Source organism: Staurois parvus, unplaced genomic scaffold, assembly GCF_062004578.1.
Source record: "Staurois parvus isolate SC_StPar_1 unplaced genomic scaffold, SC_StPar_1.0 ptg001150l, whole genome shotgun sequence".
Lineage (NCBI taxonomy): Eukaryota > Metazoa > Chordata > Amphibia > Anura > Ranidae > Staurois > Staurois parvus.
This window is the reverse complement of record NW_028318946.1, coordinates 1,737,501-1,759,789: the sequence shown is the minus strand read 5'-3', so window position 1 is coordinate 1,759,789 and position 22,289 is coordinate 1,737,501. Positions and strand designations below refer to the sequence as shown.

At 47.6% G+C, this 22,289-nt stretch overlaps 1 protein-coding gene across 1 annotated transcript; it reads left to right on the top strand.

Moving 5' to 3' along the window:
• Window positions 1-681: 681 nt before the first annotated feature.
• Window positions 682-20,969, top strand: CFAP45 (cilia and flagella associated protein 45). The gene is made up of 12 exons (XM_089659377.1): window positions 682-838; window positions 2,641-2,760; window positions 3,085-3,221; window positions 4,208-4,352; window positions 5,292-5,462; window positions 7,755-7,933; window positions 8,252-8,381; window positions 11,695-11,841; window positions 14,330-14,443; window positions 16,995-17,188; window positions 17,273-17,497; window positions 20,773-20,969. Exons 1-12 carry the CDS (start codon window positions 713-715, stop codon window positions 20,846-20,848), a joined length of 1,764 nt encoding a protein of 587 aa, XP_089515503.1. The 5' UTR covers window positions 682-712; the 3' UTR covers window positions 20,849-20,969.
• Window positions 20,970-22,289: the final 1,320 nt, after the last annotated feature.

The window sequence follows — 22,289 nt, the reverse complement described above, 5'->3', positions numbered from 1 at the left end:
TCGGGCCGATTCTACACCGCGGCAGAAGTCAGCAAAAATTAAACGCGATTGGTTCGGAAATTGGATTTCCCAGAAAGGACGACTGATGTGGCGGTGGAAAGCGATCGATAGTTCTGATTAGAATGAAATACAATTCTTAAAAATGATCAAAATGAAATGTTATCACTTTTATTATTATTATTATTGTTATTATTATATATTATTATTATTATTGTTGTTGTTATTATTAATAGTATTATTGTTATTATTATTATATATTATTGTTATTGTTATTAATATTATTATTATTATTAGTAGTAATAATATTAATATTAATAATAATATTAATAATAACAACAACAATAATAATAAAAATAATATATAATAATAATAACAACAATAATACTATTAATAATAATAATAACAATAATAATATTAATAAAAAATAAATAATAACCATAATAACATTAGTAATAATAATAATATATAATAATAATAATGTTAATTCAAAACAATAACTTATCATTTTTTAAATTTTACTTTAATTTTCAGAATTTGTGATCTCCTGGTCACCATGGAGATAGCCATGCAGTTCAAACCTGGAAGCTGCCACAGGAAGGACCTCACAGCACCGCCCACTCCCTCTATACTGCATTCCTATTGGCTCCTCTGCAGGACCCTGTTGATGGCTTATTGGGCTACAACAAAATGGCGCCCTGAGGGCTCTGGAAAAATGGAGAAGATGGAACTTCCGGTTTCTGACAGGTCTCCATGGAGAGTAGGGAAGTTTGCGGTTGCTGTGACAATCGGTAAACAAGAGAAGTCTGATCAGACTGGAGCCAGGAACAGAGCTGACATGGTGAGAGGACACCTGTGTATACATTATATATACCTCCTCTGATACCTACCCCTCCCCCCCCATCATCACCATCCCTCTACCTGGATAGAGGACACTTCTGTATACATTCTGTCTTCCTTCTTTTTTCATCATCATCTTTCCCTTTGGGGACAACCCACACTCTATGCAGTTATTGCACCATGAAATGTCTGTCACCAGAGGGACACCCCAAACAATTGTATCCTATGTGTCCCATGCACGCTGCAACACGGCCCAGGACATGCTGCCATTTATTACAATGCACCGTGCGGAATCACACTGCAATGTACAACAACGCAGCACCTCACAGCGCCTCGCACCGCCCTGCATTGCAGAGAATGAAGGGTGCGCTTTGTATGCTTCAAATAAAGTTTGTACATAAAAGGGAGCCATGTGATGCGCTAAATCGTACACCACACTGCCCCCTACTGCAGATGGCAACGGACAGCGGTCAGAGCCGAACCACTGACAGCTCTGCACTGCAATGTGAATTCACCCTCATCTTCCTTCCATTTATCTTCCTTCCTTCCTTCCATCCTTCTTTCCTTCCTTTTACCTGCCTTCCATTTACCTTCCTTCCCTTCTAGTCCTTTCCATTTATCTTCCTTCCTTCCTGCCATTCATCTTCCTTCCTTCCATTTACCTTCCTTCCTTCCTTCCATTTATCTTCCTTCCTTCCTGCCATTCATCTTCCTTCCATCTTCCTTCCTTCCTGCCATTCATCTTCCTTCCTTCCTTCCTTCCTTCCTTCCATTTATCTTCCTTCCTTCCTTCCTTCCATTTATCTTCCTTCCCTCCTTGTCCTTTCCATTTATCTTCCTTCCTTCCATCTTCCTTCCTGCCATTCATCTTCCTTCCTTCCTTCCTGCCATTCATCTTCCTTCCTTCCTTCCATTCATCTTCCTTCCTTCCTTCCTTCCTGCCATTCATCTTCCTTCCTTCCTTCCATTCATCTTCCTTCCTTCCTTCCTTCCATTCATCTTCCTTCCTTCCTTCCTTCCTGTCCATTTATCTTCCTTCCTTCCTTTCCTTTCCATTTATCTTCATTCCTTCCTTCCATCTTCCTTCCTTCCTACCTTCCATTTATCTTCCTTCCTGCACTTATTGTCCTTTCCATTTATCTTCATTCCTTCCTTCCTAAATTTCATTTATCTTCCTTCCTTCCTTCCTTCCTTCCCATTTATCTTCCTTCCTTCCCATTTATCTTCCTTCCTTCCTTTCCATTTATCTTCCTTCCTTCCCATTTATCTTCCTTCCTTCCTATTTATCTTCCTTCCTTCCTTTCCATTTATCCTTCCTTCCTTCCTTCCCTCCTTCCTTCCTTCCTTCCTTCCCATTTATCTTCCTTCCTTCCTTCCTTTCCATTTATCTTCCTTCCTTCCTTCCTTCCTTCCTATTCATCTTCCTTCCTTCCCATTTATCTTCCTTCCTTCCTTCCTTTCCATTTATCTTCCTTCCTTCCTTCCTTCCTTCCTATTCATCTTCCTTCCTTCCCATTTATCTTCCTTCCTTCCCATTTATCTTCCTTCCTTCCCTCCTTCCTTCCCATTTATCTTCCTTCCTTCCCATTTATCTTCCTTCCTTCCTTTCTTCCATCCATCATCCTTCTCTTTCTTTCTTTACTTCCTTCCACACACATTCAGTATCTCAGTAGTTGATGACAGATTGTCCAATCAGATTGCCTGGAGTGTGGTCCCCTGGGGACTCCAGAGAGGATGGACAGTAGAGGACCTCCCAGTCCTTCCAGGTGGTGTCATTAACTCCTTGTTGTCCTTCCTCCTCAGCCTGAGAGCATTGTGGGCTCGGTCAGCTCCAGTTCCCATGGATCGCACCGATCGAAGGCCCGGAAGTACCGGACGAAGGCCCTGAGCTCAGAAATCGATGAGAGTTTGTTTGGCACGAAGGTGAGACGTGGGATAGAAATTCTCCTCCTCCCTGGTAGGACGATCTCAGGTGGTGGAGGAGTTTGGGGTCACGGTGATGTTCTCCTCCAGACTGACACCCACACAATAAGGCATTTTTACATTTGCATAACTCCTCCCACTGCTTGCACCGTGGGGAGGAGTACTGAGGGCAGGGTGCTGTCATGGTTTCAGGAAGCTATGTACAGCACCCTCCAACCAGCCATGGTCTGCCTGCATTGCATGGAGAAGCACAGAGACCCAGTGATGACATCATTGGGTCTGCATGAATGGTTTTAACGTGCAATGCGTGTGTTTTTATTTAAGCCGCAGCCTGCCAAAGATGACACCCCGATTGTGCAGACGATGGAGAACCGACGGCGCAAAACCGTGTCAGCGCCAACAAGAGGTCGCAAGCATGAGACCATCCGAATTATCACCAGTGACCTGATCCGAGATCTGCTGTAAGTGCCATAACCGTCTTCCGGCTCCAGTCAGTGACTTTGCCTAGGCTAAGATGACATCATCAGTCTGCTGCAGTAAAGAGGAAGCATTTCCTCCGTCTCCCCTCCCCCATTGATCACTCACACTGTACATTGTAACTTTGTAGCAAGTCACAAGGTGAGAGACTGCTCCAGGGGGCTGATCTGTGTCAGTGACTTTGCCTAGGCTAAGATGACATCATCAGTCTGCTGCAGTAAAGAGGAAGCATTTCCTCAGTCTCCAATCCTGCAGTGATCACTCACACTGTACATTGTACCTTTGTAGCGAGTCACAAGGTGAGGGACTGCTGCAGGGGGCTGATCTGTGTCAGTGACTTTGCCTAGGCTAAGATGACATCATCAGTCTGCTGCAGTAAAGAGGAAGCATTTCCTCAGTCTCCAATCCCGCAGTGATCACTCACACTGTACATTGTAACTTTGTAGCGAGTCACAAGGTGAGAGGCTGCTGCAGGGGGCTGATCTGTGTCAGACAATTTGTGAACACAGCCAAGAACTGCACAGATATCAGGATTTTATATAATTGTTTCATCTCTGAGCCGCCATCTCAGTCCAGGACCTTGAATGATGCCTGAACAAAGATGGTGCTGCCCTTCTGCAGTGGAAAGGTATTGTTGGGGGAGTACTGTGATCTCTATGGGGGGGGGGGGGGGAATAAATACCTGCAAGTGTTACAGCACTTAAGTTGAAATATCTATCTGATGACCAGGGGCAGACTGACAACTCATGGGGCCCCCGGGCAATAGGGGATCATGGGGCCCCTGTGTCCTCGTCCACACCCAAAAAAGCCTATGAAAAAGCCAAAGAAAGGTACCAGGGGCATCCCATGGGGTCCCCTACTGACCCCGGGCCCTCGGGCAGTTCCAGAGTGCTCGAATGGTCAGTCCACCCCTGCTGATGACAGGTCCACTTTAATCTTGTGTGTCTAACCTGATCTTCCATGTTTGCAGGGTTCCCTCTGAGGACCCCTCCGGTTTATCCATCATCATGTCCCCTCATGACTTTCGTCGCATCAAGTCTTCATCTCAAGTCCTCACCAAGGCGGAACGTGAGGTGGCCGTACAGGCCTTCAAGGAGCAAAAGGAAGCGGCCATTGTAAGGACTTTTTTTTATCATAATGATATTTGCATAACTCCTCCCACTGCTTACATCAGGGCTGAGGGCCCTTGAGGGAAGTACTGAGCTAGGGGGCTGAAATGTTTACAGCCCCCTCTTAATAGCCATGATCTGCCTGCATGGCTTAGAGAAGCACAGAGACCCAGTAATGACATCACTGGGTAAAAAATAAGGTAGGTAATAAAAGCAAGTTTTATTAAAAAAAAAAAAAAAAAGAAAAAAGGGGGCATTTGGATGAGGAAGGAACCAGACAAAGCAAAAACATAAGCCAGTTTTAAGGTTATTTCCTTAATTTTCTGTGTTGTCACCGGGAAAGGAAATGAGAAGGATCTCCCCAATGGGGACAGCGACAGCAATTAAAACCTGACAGAGGTCCTAACCACTACTTTTTCTTACCACAATACATATGTTTTGACTGGAGTTCCCACTGTGAACCTATACCAAAGCTACAAGTGCTTCCCATGATTAAGCCCTGTGGCTGGGACGAAACGCGTTGGGGTATGTGTGGCCTGGACGGAGGCGGGCTGAGGCTCTTTTCACTTTCCACACATAGGGTTTTATTGGGATGTGCGGCTTTTGGGAACTTTCTTCTTTCGCATTAGCTGGCGTTCTACCACTATCCCTAACATTGGCAGCTAATATGCAAATGAGCTCAACCCCCGAAGGGGCGGGGAAAGGGAGGGGGGGGGGCTGAAGAAAGTAAATCTAGATCCTAACTGAATGACAATTATTTTTTTTTTTTTCATAGAACGTACTTGGGGATCTGTGTCAGTGACACCAGGACAAATAAAGAGGGACATAGACAGCAATAAAAACCCAACAGGGAATCCAACCCCACCACCCTGTATCCAAAACCAACATAAACATCTCTGGTGGGAGATAAACCACATTGATGGGTGTATGTGTTGCCTTTTTCAGGAAGCCGTTAATGAGCGCAAGAACTACATGAAACAGAAGGAAATGCTTCGCAGGAAGAACGAGAAGCTGAGCGACCTGGAAGAGGAAGCCCAGCAGAGGGCGCAGTATCTCCTGCAGAGAGCCAACACCATGCGCATGGAGCAAGAAGACGAGATCAAAAAGCTCAACGAGGTAGGAGGAGTATTCTAAATCGAGCGCTCTTTGTCCTAGTAGCCTCAATAAAGGGGAGTGTTCAGATATCCGAAACGCGTTGGTTGCTTTAGCTAATGACTCCATATAAATTACTGATTGCTGCAATTATTTAACCCCTCGCCCTCCTGAGGATTTACCCCCTTAATGACCACGCCTCTTTTTGCTACTCTGCGCTGCACTAATTCAACTAATAATTGCGCGGTCATGCAATGCTGCACCCAAACGAAATTTACGTCCTTTTTTTCACACAAATAGAGCTTTCTTTCGGTGGTATTTGATCACCTGTGCGCTTTTTATTTTTCACGCTATAAACAAAAAAAGGCCAAAAATTTGGAAGAAAAGCAATATTTTTTACTTTCAGCTATAAAAAATATATAGTAAACTCAAAGTTGGTTATAAATTTAGGCCAAAATGTATTCTGCTCCATGTTTTTGGTGAATAAAAATCCCAATAAGTGTATATTGATTGCTTTGTGTGGAAGTTATAGCGTCTACAAACTATGGTATAGATACTGCAATTTACACCATTTTTCTGCTATACAGCGCTGCGCTAGTTTAACGGACAATTGCGCGGTCATGCAATACGGTACATAAATGAAATTTACATCCTTTTTTTTCCCACAAATTGAGTTTTCTTTTGGTGGTATTTGATCGCCTGTGCAGTTTTTATTTTTTGTGCTATAAAAAAAAAGGCTGACAATTTTGAGGAAAAAAAACAATATTTTGGACTTTTTGCTATAAAACATGTCAGTAAAAAAAAATATAAAAATCAAATTTAGTCAAATTTCTGCCAAAATGCATTCTGCGACATGTCTTTGCTAAAAAAAAAAACCAATACGTGTAAATTAATTGGTTTACGTGAAAGTTATAGCGTTTACAAATGGCGGGAAAGATACTGGGATTTTTAGTTTTTTTTTTATACTAATAATGGCGTCAGCGTCTTATGGCGGCGATCAGCGACTTATGGCAGGACTGCGGCTGACATTCTGACATTGGGGGGTACTGACTTGGGGTCACTGACATCCCCAGTGACACCAATACAGTGATCAGTGCAAAAAAAAAAAACACTGACACTGTACTAATGGCACTGGGGAGGAAGGGGTTAACTTTATTTTTCAGGGAAAGGGTTAACTGTGTGAGGGGAGTGTTTTTACTAGGGGGCGGGGCGGGGTGTGTACTGCAGGGAACACCGCTGATCGGGAGAGAGAAACTCTTCTGTCCCGATCAGCGTGTCCTGGAGCTGTCAGGGAACTGACAGAAAGCACAGCTACTGGAGCTGTGCTCTCTGTCAGAGATTGCTGCCGATCGCCGGGACATAGCCGGTAAAGACCGGCTGTGACCTGGCGACTGACATCCGCGGCTGTGATCGGTGGGACAGGTAGGGCGGCGGCACGCCTCACGCGCGCCCCCTACCTGTTTACAAAACACACGTTTTAAAACGCGCTTTTGCCCAGCCGTGCCGCCCTGCCGCCGTATTTATACAGTGGCTGGGCGGCATGTGGTTAAACATAGCACTGCATACAAATTGTGTCGACATATTCTAAGTCGAGCGCTCTTTGTCCTAGTAACCTCAATAAAGAGGGAGTGTTCAGACCCCCCCCCCGAAACGCGTTGGTTGTTTTGATTTTTCGACTCCATATAAATTAACAATTGCTTTATTGTAATTATTTAAACATAGCTTTGCATAGGAATTGTGTTGACATATTCTAAAAAGTCCACTCCTTCCTTGACCTTGTAGCCTCAATAAAGGGAGGGGTGTTTAGACCCCCGAAACGCGTTGGTCGTTTTGATTATTTGATGAACAATGGACTTTTTTTTTATTCATTTGTGGTTTGGTGGTCTTCATGCCATCTTTCTCTTCCTGGAGTCTGATTGTGGGTACCCCAGTTAGGGTGACCCTGTCTGACCAGAGCAGGCTCTTCGGGGCCATTGGGCCTCAGAATGTTTTTTACATTCTACTGTATTGCACTAGTAATTATCTTCGTTTCAAGCACCTTTCCGATACCTATTCCCAACTTACCTATCCTATCCAATGCTAAAAGATATATTTTATAGTGTATCTAATCCTAAATTTTAAAAATAACATGGCGGCTTACCCTACAACAGTGGTCTCCAAGCTGCAGCCCGTTGGCCAGGTGCAACCCCTTTTTTTGCCTATATCCACCCCTTGAGGCACTATTCCTCCAACTTGAGGTTGTTGGGTGAATCCAGATCATCCATGAATTCTTTAGAATCAAACCTCCGACCCCTCTTACATTTTGCACCTCAACAGATGATTCTGAATGCCAAGTGCCACGCCATCCGCGATGCCCAGATGGTGGAGAGGAAAGTGATCACCAAAGAGCTGGAGGAGGAGTCCAAGCGTCTGGACCAGATGATGGAGGTGGAACGTCAGAAGTCGATAAAGATGCAAGAGGAGATCGAGGAGATGAGGAAACAGGAGAGGATCAGGTAGGCCGCATCATTTATTGAACAATAAACATGGCTCCATTCAGCCCTTGAGGCATGGCAAAGGTGAACTCTGCAGTAAATCAAATAGCTTTTGTTATTTTAAGGCCATCTTGGGGGAAAGAAAAAAATGTTCTCCATCAGTAGCTCAGAAAATACTGAAGTTATTGACAGTCAGGCACCTTGCATTTTCAGAAGGAGGTCAACATTGGCGCATATATACAGCATATCTTTTATTTTAGGGCAGGCTTCCTTTAATAGCAGTGAAACATTTAGTCCCGTTGTGTCCAGTAAACATGGCTGACTTATCTGTCTCTGCAGAGGGAAGCTTCACGTCATCCAGCAGATTGGTGAAAACGAGGAGGCCAGACTTCTCCAGGAGGAGCAAAGGGAGCAAGAAGCCCAGCAGATGCTTCAGTACCTGGAAGAGCTTCAGATGGAGGATTACAAAGTGAGTGAATGGAGAAGAGAGACAGCTTTAGGCTTACTTATTACATAATTCTCCCCAGTAGGGGGATTTCCCTGTACTTCTTGTTGTGTCACCAGAAAAGGAAGTAGTGGGAAATTCCCCCAATGGGGCATAAACATCAGTAAACCATATAGATGTTGTACCTTTTATAGATAATCTACCTACCATATAGATTTTTTACTATCTCTAGATGTTCTACCTACCGTGTAGATGTTTTGCTTTTTATAGATGTTCTACCTACCATATAGATGTTCTACCTACCGTGTAGATGTTTGACTTTTTATAAATGTTCTACCTACCATATACTGTAGATGTTCTACCTTGTATGGTAGCTAAATCTAAAGGAAATTGTACAGAGATCATACGTTCAGACTAATATGTGTGTGTGGCCAGATTTAACCCCTGTTTTACTCCTATAATAGGTTTACTTTAAATAGTCATGAACTTGTGAGCTTGTTGGATATCTCTCTGATGGTCGACAAGAAGGCTTGGCTTGCAGACGACTTTCTAGTTCATCCCAAAGGTGTTCAGTAGGGTTGAGGTCAGGGATCTGTGCAGGACACTCAAGTTCCTCCCCAATAAGCTGATCAAACCATGTCTTTATGTAGTTGGCCACCATTTATGAGGTCAGGTACTGTTGGATGAGAAGACCTGGCTCACAACTAGGGTTTGAGTTCATTCCAAAGGTGATCAGTAGGGTTAAAGTCGGGGCTCTGTGCAGGATACTTGAGTTCCTACAAACCAAACTGGTCAAACCATGTCTTTATGTAGTTTGCCACCATTTTATGAGGTCAAGTACTGTTGGATGAGAAGACGGGGCTCAAAATTAGGGTTTCAGCTTCTTCACATCAAACTGGTCAACCCATGTCTTTATGTAGTTGGCCACTATTTATGAGGTCAGGTACTATTGGATGAAAAGACCTGGCTCAAAATTGGGGTTTCAGCTTCTCCACATCAAACTGGTCAACCCATGTCTGTATGTAGTTGGCCACCATTTATGAGGTCAGGTACTGTTGGATGAGAAAACCTGGCTCAAAATTGGGGTTTCAGCTTCTCCACATCAAACTGGTCAACCCATGTCTGTATGTAGTTGGCCACCATTTATGAGGTCAGGTACTGTTGGATGAGAAAACCTAGCTCAAAATTGGGGTTTCAGCTTCTCCACATCAAATTGGTCAACCCATGTCTTTATGTAGCTGTCCACCATTTATGAGGTTTGGTACTATTGGATGAGAAGACCTGGCTCACAATTTGGGTTTCAGTTCCTCCCAGAGGTGTTCAGTAAGGTTGAGGTCAGAGCTCTGTGCAGGATGCTCATTTTCCTCCTCACCAAACTGGTCAAACCGTGTCTTTATGTAGTTGTCCACCATTTATGAGGTCGAGTAATATTGGATGAGAAGACCTGGCTCACAGATGGGGTTTCAGTTCCTCCCAGAGGTGTTCAGTAGGGTTGAGGTCAGAGCCCTGTGCAGGACACTTGAGTTTCTAAACACCAAACTGGTAAAACCATGTTTTTATGTAGTTTGCCACCATTTATTAGGTCAAGTACTGCTGGATGAGAAGACCTGGCTCACAACTAGGGTTTCAGCTTCTCCACATCAAACTGGTCAACCCATGTCTTTATGTAGTTGGCCACCATTTATGAGGAGGTCATGTACTGTTGGATGAGAAGACCTGGCTCAAAATTGGGGTTTCAGCTTCTCCACATCAAACTGGTCAACCCATGTCTGTATGTAGTTGGCGACCATTTATGAGGTCAGGTACTGTTGGATGAGACGACTTGGCTCACAACTGGGCTTTGAGTTCATTCCAAAAGTGATCAGTAGGGCTGAGGTCAGGGCTCTGTGCAGGACCTTTGAGTTCTTACACACCAAACTGGTCAAACCATGTCTTTATGTAGTTGGCACCATTTATGAAGTCAGGTACTGTTGGATGAAAAGACCTGCCTAAAAATTGAGGTTTCAGTTTCTCCACATCAAACTGGTCAAGCCATGTCTTTATGTAGTTGGCCACCATTTATGAGGTCAGGTACCGATGTTGGATGAGAAGACCTGGCTCAAAATTGGGGTTTTAGTTCATCTAAAAAAGAGTTCAGTAGGACTGGGGTCAGGGCTCCGTGCAGAATACACAACTTCCTCCCCAGCAAACTGGTTAAACCATGTCTTTATGTAGTTGTCCACCATTTATGAGGTCGGGTACTATTGGATGAGAAGACCTGGCTCACAATTGGGGTTTCAGTTCCTCACAGAGGTGTTCAGTAGGGTTAAGGTCAGAGCTCTGTGCAGGATACTCATTTTCCTCCTCACCAAACTGGTCAAACCGTGTCTTTATGTAGTTTTCCACCATTTATGAGGTCGGGTACTATTAGATGAGAAGACCTGGCTCACAATTGGGGTTTCAGTTCCTCACAGAGGTGTTCAGTAGGGTTAAGGTCAGAGCTCTGTGCAGGATACTCATTTTCCTCCTCACCAAACTGGTCAAACCGTGTCTTTATGTAGTTTTCCACCATTTATGAGGTCGGGTACTATTGGATGAGAAGACCTGGCTCACAGATGGGGTTTCAGTTCCTCCTAGAGGTGTTCAATAGGGTTGAGTTTAGAGCTCTCTGCAGGACACTTGAGTTCCTAAACACCAAACTGGTCAAACCATGTCTTTATGTAGTTTGCCACCATTTATGAGGTCAAGTACTGTTGGATGAGAAGACCTGGCTCACAACTGGGGTTTCAGCTTCTCCACATCAAACTGGTCAACCCATGTCTTTATGTAGTTGGCCACCATTTATGAGCTCAGGTACTGTTGGATGAGAAGACCTGGCTCACAATTGGGGTTTCAGCTTCTCCACATCAAACTGGTCAACACACGTATTTATGTAGTTGGCCACCATTTATGAGATCAGGTACTGTTGGATGAGAAACCTGGCTTACAACTGGGGTTTGAGTGCATCCCAGAGGTGTTCAGCAGGGTTTAGGTCAGGGCTCTGTGCATGTCACTCAACTTCCTCCCCACCAAACTGGTCAAACCATTTCTTTATAACTTTGTACACAGGGGCACAGTCATGGTGGAAGAGAAAAGGGCCTTCACCAAGTTGTTACCACAAGGTTGAAAGAGGACAATCATCTAAAATGTTTTTATATTCTGTATAATTAACATAACCTTTCACTGGAAACCCCTGAAGTCAACCATTTAGAAGGGGTGTCCACATACTCTTCCCCACAGTGTAGGTCAAACAGTTGGCCATATAATATTGGTGTAAAGGACATTGAAATGTAGAAACGCGTTTGGTGTTTCCCCACAGGATATGGAGAAGAAAAGGATGGAACAGTTGGAAATTCAGGCCGAGATAAAACATATCAATGCTGAGAACAAGAGGAAGAAAATTGAGCGGAAGGAGCAGGAGAAGCTGGCAGACCTGCGGGTGCTAGAATATACCAAACAGAAACTGGTAAGCAGGTGTCTGTGGATAAATGAATTATAGGACAAGCCCTATGCCTCTATCGAACCTTCTACAATCCTCAGCATTAGAAGTAATAAATTGCTGTATATATCTCTGTCTATGTGGGAGTCACCAATTTACTTACTTTTTTGCTGTTTCCTTTTAGCTGTAAAAAAAATCCCTTAATTTCTGGTGAAAATGTGTCCCTATTGTCCACTGGGGACACAGCTTTATTAAGCAACCAAGGGCTATACTGCCACCTACCGTATAACCTTTGTTGCTTATTGTCAATAAAGCTGTGTCCCTCAATGGACTCCAACCAGTAAGTGAAACAAAAATCTTTTTATTCCTAGTCTTACCCCTCATTAGGAAATGAGGGGTAAGACTAGTAATAATAGAATTTTTTTTTTACTTACTGTTTGGAGTCCATTGAGGGACACAGCTTTATTGACAATAAGCAACAAGGGTTCTACGGTAGGTGGCAGTAGTTGTGCAGGTTGTCTGTATATGACTGTGCAGTCCAGTTGGCACCAGTGTTGGACCCAGTTCAATTGTATGTAAAATTTGTGTCTCGCTCCACTAATAATAAAATATGAGTGTATTATTAACCTGATTATATTAATCATATATCATAACGGGATTTTCCAAAATACCAAATACTAATTTAGTAAAATTGCCATGAACCATCAATTAAAGTGCAGTGTTAAAAGTACTCAAATATATAATTAAAAAATGTATATGTCTTGGAATCTCCCTTTTTCTGGGCTCTTGGCCCCTCCCCCCCTCTTCAGAACTCTTGGACTCCCCCTTCTTCAGGGCTCTTGAACTTCCCCTTTTTCAGAGCTCTTGGTAAGCAAGTCAATTATTTCCCTTCAACCGCTTAAGACTATCCCTTCTTCAGAGCTCTTGGACGCCTCCTTCTTCATAGCTCTTGGAGTCCCGCTTCTTCAGGGCTCTTGGACTCGCCCTTCTTCAGGGCTCTTGGACTCTCCCTTCCTCAGGATTCTTGGACTCTCCCTTTCTTCAGGGCTCCTGAACTCTCCCTTTCTTCAGGGCTCCTGAACTCTCCCTTTCTTCACGGCTCTTGGACTCACCCTTCTTCGGGGCTCTTGGACTCACCCTTCTTTGGGGCTCTTGGACTCCCCCTAGTTTGGGGCCCTTGAACTCTCCCTTTCTTCGGGGCTCTTAGACTTTCCCTTCTTCAGGGCTCTTGAGCTCTCCCTTTCTTCGGGGCTCTTGAATTCTCCCTTTCTTTGGTTCTCTTGGACTCACCCTTCTTCCAGGCTCTTGTCCTCACCCTTCTTAAGGGCTTTTAGACTCTCCCTTCCTCAGGATTCTTGGACTCTCCCTTTCTTCAGGACTCCTGAACTGTCCCTTTCTTCAGGGCTCTTGAACTTTCCCTTTCTTCAGGGCTCTTGGACTCCCCCTACCTCAGGGCTCTTGGACTCCCCCTACTTCGGGGCTCTTGAATTCTCCCTTTCTTTGGGGCTCTTGAACTCTCCCTTTCTTTGGGGCTCTTGAACTCTCCTTTTCTTTGGGGCTCTTGAACTCTCCCTTTTTTGGGGCTCTTGAACTCCTTCTTTCTTTGGGGCTTTTGAACTCTCCCTTTTTTGGGGCTCTTGAACTCCTTCTTTCTTTGGGGCTCTTGAACTCTCCCTTTCTTTGGGGCTCTTGAACTCTCCCTTTCTTTGGGGCTCTTGAACGCTCCCTTTCTTTGGGGCTCTTGAACTCTCCCTTTCTTTGGGGCTCTTGAACTCTCCCTTTCTTTGGGGCTCTTGAACTCTCCCTTTCTTTGGTGCTCTTGAACTCTCCCTTTCTTTGGGGCTCTTGAACTCTCCCTTTTGTTCAGAGCTCTTAGACTTTCCCTTCTTTAGGGCTTTTGGACTCCCCCTTCTTCGGGGCTCCTGAATTTTCCCTTTCTTCAGGGCCGTTAGACTCCCCCTTCTTCAGGGCTCTTGGATTCCCCCTTCTTCAGAGTTCCTGGACTCCTTCTTCAGGGCTCTTGGACTCCTCTTTTTTCAGGGTTCTTGGACTTCCCCTTATTCAAGGCTTTGGACTACCATTCTTGAGGGCTCTTGGACTCCTCTTTTTTCAGGGTTCTTGGACTTCCCCTTATTCAAGGCTTTGGACTCCCCCTTCTTTTGGGCTGTTGGACTACCCTTATTCAGGGCTCTTGGACTCCCCTTTTTCAGGGTTCTTGAACTTCCCATTTTTCAGGGCTTTGGACTACCATTCTTTTCAGGCTCTTGGACTACCCTTATTCAGGTCTCATGGACCCCCCTTCTTCAGGAATCTTGGACCCCCCTTCTTCAGAGCTCTTGGTTAAAATGTCAGTTATTTCCTTTCAACCACCTGGGAGATTGTTTCTAATTTTTATACAAAATGTCAGTTTTCCTTTCCCTTGAGAGCTCAGCAATGGCGGCCCCTATGTTTCTGTCCTGACAAAATTAACATCTGGAATGTGCATTGATCTTTCTTCCTGTGTCTCTGTCGCCAGGCTCGGGAAGCAGAATACGAAGCAGAGCAAGAAAGGATTAAAAAAGAGAAAGAAATGGAAGTTGCTCGTCTACGAGCGTTACAGGAGAGAGCTCACGATCACCGAGCAGAGCAGGTATGTTCACCTTTAACCACCTCCTGCCCGCCATATAATAATATGACGGACGCAAGGTTGTTCTCTCGTTCTGGGAGGACGTCATATGATGTCCTCCCATTCTCATCGCGCATGCGCGGCTCAGGGAGCGCACAGCGTGGCGATCAGCGGTGCGCTGTGTCCCTTGGACACAGCGGATCACCGATCATGGAAAGAGCCGAAGATGTCGGCTCGGTCATGTGATTAGCTGTGTCCAATCACAGCTGATCACATGTAAACAGGGAAATGCCAGTTATCGGCATTTCTCTCCTCTAGAGCTGTCATGCTGACAGAGGAGAGGAGAGCCGGTAATCGGCTTTACGCAGAGGGGACATGTACACTGATCATCAGGGCACTGATGATCAGTGTGCCCTGATGATCAGTGTAGCCCCAGGAGCGTCACCTGTCAGTGCTCATCAGTGCCCCGTGCCAGTGCCCATCAGTGCCACATCAATGCAACATATCAGTGCCTACCAGTGCACATCGATGCCACATATCAGTGCCCATCTGAGCTGCCTTTCAGTGTCACCCATCAGTGCCAGTCAGTGCCACCTATCAATGCCAATCAGTGCCACCTATCAGTGCTGCCAATCAGTGCCTGTCAGTGCCGCCTATCAGTGCCTGTCAGTGCCGCCTATCTGTGCCAGTCAGTGCCGCCTATCAGTGCCAGTTAGTGCCGCCTATCAGTGCTGGCTATCAGTGCCATGTATCAGTGCTGCCTTTCAGTGCCCATCAGTGATACCTGTCAATGCCCATCAGTGCCACCTACCAGTGCCTCCTCATCAGTGCCCACCAGTGCCACCTATCAGTGTCCATCAGTGCAGCCTATGAATGCCCATCAGTGCAGCCTCATTAGCGCATATCAGTGAAGGAGAAAAATCACTTATTTACAAAATTTTATAACAAAAACTAAGAAAAAACTTTTTTTCCCCAGAATTTTCAGTGAAGGAGAAAAATCACTTATTTACAAAATTTTATAAAAAAAACTAAGAAAAAACTTTTTTTTAAAAAAAATTTTCAGTGGTTTTTGGTTTGTTTAAGAAAAACTAAAAAACATTGAGGTGATTAAATACCACCAAAATAAAGCTCTATCAAAATTTCATATGGGTACAGTGTTGCATGACCGCGCAATTGTCATTTAAAGTGCAACAGCGCTGAAAGCTGGAAATTGGCCTGGGCAGGAAGGGGGTAGAAGTGTCCTGTAGGCAGGAAGGGGGTATAAGTGCCCTGTAGGCAGGAAGGGGGTAGAAGTGCCCTGTAGACAGGAAGGGGGTAGAAGTGTCCTGTAAACAGGAAGGGGGTAGAAGTGCCCTGTAGACAGGAAGGGGGTAGAAGTGTCCTGTAAACAGGAAGGGGGTAGAAGTGCCCAGTAGGCAGGAAGGGGGTAGAAGTGCCCTGTAGGCAGGAAGGGGGTAGAAGCGCCCGGTAGGCAGGAAGGGGGTAGAAGCGCCCTGTAGGCAGGAAGGGGGTAGAAGCGCCCTGTAGGCAGGAAGGGGGTAGAAGCGCCCGGTAGGCAGGAAGGGGGTAGAAGCGCCCTGTAGGCAGGAAGGGGGTAGAAGCGCCCTGTAGGCAGGAAGGGGGTAGAAGTGCCCTGTAGGCAGGAAGGGGGTAGAAGCGCCCTGTAGGCAGGAAGGGGGTAGAAGTGCCCTGTAGGCAGGAAGGGGGTAGAAGTGCCCTGTAGGCAGGAAGGGGGTAGAAGTGCCCTGTAGGCAGGAAGGGGGTAGAAGCGTCCTGTAGACAGGAAGGGGGTAGAAGCGTCCTGTAGACAGAAAGGGGGTAGAAGCGCCCTGTAGACAGGAAGGGGGTAGAAGCGCCCTGTAGACAGGAAGGGGGTAGAAGCGCCCTGTAGGCAGGAAGGGGGTAGAAGCGCCCTGTAGACAGGAAGGAGGTAGAAGCGCCCTGTAGGCAGGAAGGGGGTAGAAGTGCTCTGTAGGCAGGAAGGGGGTAGAAGCGCCCTGTAGGCAGGAAGGGGGTAGAAGCGTCCTGTAGACAGGAAGGGGGTAGAAGCGTCCTGTAGGCAGGAAGGGGGTAGAAGCGCCCTGTAGGCAGGAAGGGGGTAGAAGCGTCCTGTAGGCAGGAAGGGGGTAGAAGCGTCCTGTAGACAGGAAGGGGGTAGAAGCGTCCTGTAGACAGGAAGGGGGTAGAAGCGCCCTGTAGACAGGAAGGGGGTAGAAGCGCCCTGTAGACAGGAAGGGGGTAGAAGCGCCCTGTAGACAGGAAGGGGGTAGAAGCGCCCTGTAGGCAGGAAGGGGGTAGAAGCGCCCTGTAGGCAGGAAGGGGGTAGAAGCGTCCTGTAGGCAGGAAGGGGGTAGAAGCGTCCTGTAGGCAGGAAGGGGGTAGAAGCGCCCTGTAGGCAGGACGGGGGTATAAGTGTCCTGTAGGCAGGAAGGGGGTAGAAGCGCCCTGTAGGCAGGAAGGGGGTAGAAGCGCCCTGTAGGCAGGAAGGGGGTAGATCTTTAGGACAGAGGTGGAACTACGCCATCCAATAGCCAAGTAAATCTTTGCCTTACTTGTTTTACCTTTTTTTTTTTAGGATGCCCTCCGGGCAAAGAGGAACCAGGAGGCCATGGAGAGAGCCTGGCGCCGGAAGGAAAAAGAAGAGGCGTTAAAGCAGGCTGAGGTGAACTCCATGTTGCGAAAGGCACGTCTGGAGCAGGTGGCGCACAAGGAGCACTACTTGGCTGTGCAGGCTCAGCGGGACCGAGTGGAATTTGAGCGGGTGTTAAAGTATGGAGACCACCGATGGCCTTCCTGGTGGAATGTAGATATTTGGATACCGGCCTTATAATCGTCTTCATGTTTCTATCGTAGGGTCCAGCGTGATCTGGTGGAGAAGGAACTCAAGGAGCAGGAGGAGAAGACCAACCATCTGAGGAAACACGCCAGCGAACTGAGGCGACAGGTGCGCGAGCAAGAGCAGAAACAGGTGGTGAACCGCATCTCCCACTTCGAGGAGGGCAAGAGGCTGGACGAGGAGGCCCGACAACGCAGGGTACGCCTGGATGAACTCAAACAGAAGAAGCTGGAGGAACTAAGGTGAGAGCCACCACAAGTGTACACTCTCTGCTGGTTGAAGACTTCTAGCTCTAACTCAGTAGGGAATGTGTCAGACCTCTTCAGGGAGACCACTGCTTCCATGCAGAGAGGAAGGGTCCTTCTCTGCAGCATTCTGAGGACAGCACAGATACGATTGGAGAGTTGTAGCTCTAACTCAGCAGTGGCTGTGTCTGACCTCTTCAGGGAGACCACTGCTTCCATGCAGAGAGGAAGGGTCCTTCTCTGCAGAATTCTCAAGACAGCACAGATCAGATTGGAGAATTCTAGCTCTAACTCAGCAGAGGCTGTGTCGGACCTCTGCAGAGGGACCACTGCTTCCAATCAGAAAGGAAGGGTCCTTCTCTGCAGCATTCTGAGGACAGCGCAGATCAGATTGGAGAGTTCTAGCTCAGCAGTGGCTGTGTCTGACCTCTGCGGAGAGACCACTGCTTCCAATCAGAAAGGAAGGGTCCTTCCCTGCAGCATGCTGGGTCAGATCAGATATTTGATAAGTAGAAAAACATGCCTGTTGATCCTGCCAGGAAACCCATCTGCTGAACTTTCTGTGCCCCCTGCCTGTGCTGCATTCTTATAAGTTACATTGTTCCCAGCTATCTCTGTGAACTACAGAACACCTCCCTCTCCCCCTCTCCAGCATGTCCCACCATGATTTACAGTACCCTGTAGGAGGAAACCCCTTTTATTATTTCCTTTATCACCAGCCATGTCAAATTCTCGCAGAGGCAGCAGCTGGGAGATTGTTTCCTATTGACATACAGTATGCACACCCCCAGAACTACATCTCCCAGGAGCCCTTTTCTTACACAGAGTGTGTGGACAGGGGCTTGAGAGTCAATACAGCAGCATTGTTTCCCGGGGAACAAAATCAATGAAAGCCTACTGTATAGAGAGGTACAGAGAGAGGTGAGACATGGGTGGAGTTCTGTAGTCCAGCAGGTGGGGCTAACAACGCTGCTTGGGATTTCAGTGCAGCAGAGGCAGCGTTGTCAGCCCAAACAGGAAGGGAGCTCAGTGTATTTCTGGCAGGTCAACAAGGTATTTCTCTGTGTTTTTAACCACCTCCCGTCCGGCCATTGTATATAAATGGCCAGACGGTGGCAGTGCAGGGTCGGGTGGCTGTTTACAAACGGCCTCCCCGCACCCTGCTTGTGCGCGCTCCCTGGGTGCGCGCAGCACCACGATCCGGTGCCCGCTGTGTCCTCCGGACACAGTGGAACACCGATCATTAGAAGGGACCTCTGTGCAAGGTCCCAATCGTGATCACTGATTGGCCAATCAGTGATCAAATGCAGAGTAGTAAGCAAGATGTCACTTGTGACATCATTGCTTGCTACGTGTGAAATCTGTGAATGATCACAGAGGTCACATGGTACAGGGCTAGTCACAACAGCCTTGTACCATGTGACAAGCTGTGACCAATCACAGCTCACTCAGTAGTTCTCAATGGCTGCAAGAATGCAGCCAGAGAGGAGAAATGATTGCTTTTACAGCCTTTATGGGTGTAAAAGCAATCAGTGTAAAAAAAAAAAAAAAAAAAAAAAATCTTCATCACTTCCCACAAGTAGTACAATGTCGCCATGGTGACAGTGTGTAAAAAAATAAATAAATAAATAAAAAATGTTTAAAAATTATAATTTTTGGTTATAAACTAATTTGGGTTATTTTTTTTTTTTTTTACTAAAAATATAACTGAATAAATTTTGGCCAATATTTATGATGAAATACTGTTTATTTGCAACATTTTATAAGAAAAACACTTTTTTAAAAAATGTTTGGACTTTTTAATTTACATAGCAAAAAAAATAAAAATCCCAGCGGTGAATAAATACCACCAAAGTAAAGCTTTATCTGTCTAAAAAAAATGCTAAAAAATTCCTATGGATACAGTGTTGCATGACCGCGCAATTGTCATTCAAAGTGTGATAGCGCTGAAAGCTGAAAATTGGCCTGGACTGGAAGGGGGGGGAAGTGTCCAGACAGGAGGGGGCGGAAGTGTCCAGACTGGAAGGGGGGGGGAAGTGTCCGGACTGGAAGGGGGGGAAAGTGTCCGGACAGGAAGGGGCGGAAGTGTCCAGACTGGAAGGGGGGGGGGAAGTGTCCGGACTGGAAGGGGGGGGGGAAGTGTCCGGACTGGAAGGGGGGGGAAGTGTCTGGACTGGAAGGGGGGGAAAGTGTCCAGACTGGAAGGGGGGGGGGGGGAAAGTGTCCGGACTGGGGAAGGGGGGGGGGGGATGTGTCTGGACTGGAAGGGGTGGGAAGTGTCTGGACTGGAAGGGGGGGGGGGGAGTGTCCAGACTGGAAGGGGGGGTGAAAGTGTCTGGACTGGAAGGGGGGTGAAAGTGTCTGGACTGGAAGGGGGTTATAGTGTCCGGACTGGAAGGGGGGGTGAAAGTGTCTGGACTGGAAGGGGGGGAAAGTGTCCGGACTGGAAGGGGGGGTGAAAGTGTCTGGACTGGAAGGGGGGGAAAGTGTCCGGACTGGAAGGGGGGGGGGAGTGTCCAGACTGGAAGGGGGGGGGAAGTGTCCGGACTGGAAGGGGGGGGGGGAATGTCTGGACTAGAAGGGGGGGAAAGTGTCCGGACTGGAAGGGGGGGGCGGAAGTGTCCAGACTGGAAGGGGGGGGGGGAAAGTGTCAGGACTGGAAGGGGGGGAGAGTGTCCGGACTGAAAGGGGGGGGGGAAGTGTCCAGACTGGAAGGGGGGGGGAGTGTCAGGACTGGAAGGGGGGGGGAGGTGTCCGGACTGGAAGGGGGTGGGGAGTGTCCGGACTGGAAGGGGGGGGGGGAGTGTCCGGACTGGAAGGGGGTGGGGAGTGTCCGGACTGGAAGGGGGGGGAGTGTCCGGACTGGAAGGGGGGGGGGAAAGTGTCCGGACTGGAAGGGGGGGGGAAGTGCCCGGACTGGAAGGGGGGGGTGAAAGTGTCCGGACTGGAAGGGGGGGGGGGGAAGTGTCCGGACTGGAAGGGGGGGAAGTGTCAGGACTGGAAGGGGGGGGGGGAAGTGCCCGGACTGGAAGGGGGGGGGAAGTGCCCGGACTGGAAGGGGGGGGGTAAAAGTGTCCGGACTGGAAGGGGGGGGGGAAGTGTCCGGACTGGAAGGGGGTGAAAGTGTCCGGACTGGAAGGGGGGGGGGAAGTGTCCGGACTGGAAGGGGGGGGGGGGGAGTGTCCGGACTGGAAGGGGTTAAAGGGACACAACATAGGGAATGTGCATGTATTGCAGGGATGTCCTAAACCCTCACATTTGCTCTCTTGCAGGAACGCCGGCCTCCCAGACAAGTACTGCTCCATGGTGGCCCGGAAAGGTGACGTCCCAATAACCATCGTCCACTAAGGAGATCGATCGTCCCAGAAAGTAGAATTTATCACAATAGAGATATTGTTTTTATTTGCCTGACTTCGATAGACGTTATCTGAACTGACATAGACTAGAGAATAAAAAAATAACCACTTCATGCGTAACGTTTCCTTCTCTCTAATGTGAGTGGACTTGAAGGGTCAGAACCCACGGGTGTACAGAGCTGGGAACTCAGCACAGGGATGGTGGGAACCCCTCATAATGGGCACAGCGGGTGTACAGACCCGGGAACTCAGCATAGGGATGGTGGGAACCCCTCATAATGGGCACAGCGGGTGTACAGACCTGGGAACTCTGCACAGGGATGGTGGGAACCCCTCATAATGGGCACAGTGGGTGTACAGACCCAGGAACTCAGCACAGGGATGGTGGGAACCCCTCAGAATGGGCACAGCGGGTGTACAGACCCGGGAACTCAGCACAGGGATGGTGGGAACGCCTCATAATGGGCACAGCGGGTGTACAGACCCGGGAACGCGGGGCAGGGATGGTGGGAACCCCTCATAATGGGCACAGCGGGTGTACAGACCTGGGAACTCAGCACAGGGATGGTGGGAACCCCTCATAATGGGCATGGCGGGTGTACAGACCCGGGAACTCAGCACAGGGATGGTGGGAACCCCTCATAATGGGCACAGCGAGTGTACAGACCCGGGAACTCAGCACAGGGATGCTGGGAACCCCTCATAATGGGCACAGCGGGTGTACAGACCCGGGAACTTGGGGCAGGGATGGTGGGAACCCCTCATAATGGGCACAGCTCGTGTACAGACCTGGGAACTCAGCACAGGGATGGTGGGAATTCCTCATAATGGGCACAGCAGGTGTACAAACCCGGGAACTCAGCACAGGGATGGTGGGAACCCCTCATAATGGGCACAGCGGGTGTACAGACCTGGGAACTCAGCACAGGGATAGCAGGAACCCCTCATAATGGGCACAGCGGGTGTACAGACCCGGGAACTCAGCACAGGGACGGTGGGAACCACAAATGTTTGAAATGTCCCCAGAACAGTGATCTTCCAGAGGGGACACTTGATCTGATGGCAACTGTCAGTTCCCTGAATTCAGCACGATCGCTCTCCTTCCCTGTTGTGTTTACAGGACAGGAAGTTATAGGAAATCCTTCCCTGCTCTGTCCAAAATGCAAAAAATAAAAAAGAAATTAGTCTTTTGAATTCCTTTGGACAGTAGGGGGCAGCCTATTCCAGGCAGTGCTATTAGAGGCCTTGTAATCTCTGTATCTATAAAGCTATGTCCCTCGTTACTGTTGGTCTGGACATGTGAGCTTACATTTCATGACACATAATTATAGTCAGAGCGTGTGTGAGTAGCTGAGATCACGATTTGGAATCAGTGAAGGAACGCAGTAACAATACCCTTGGCATAGGCAATGATGTCATCGGGTGTGATGGAA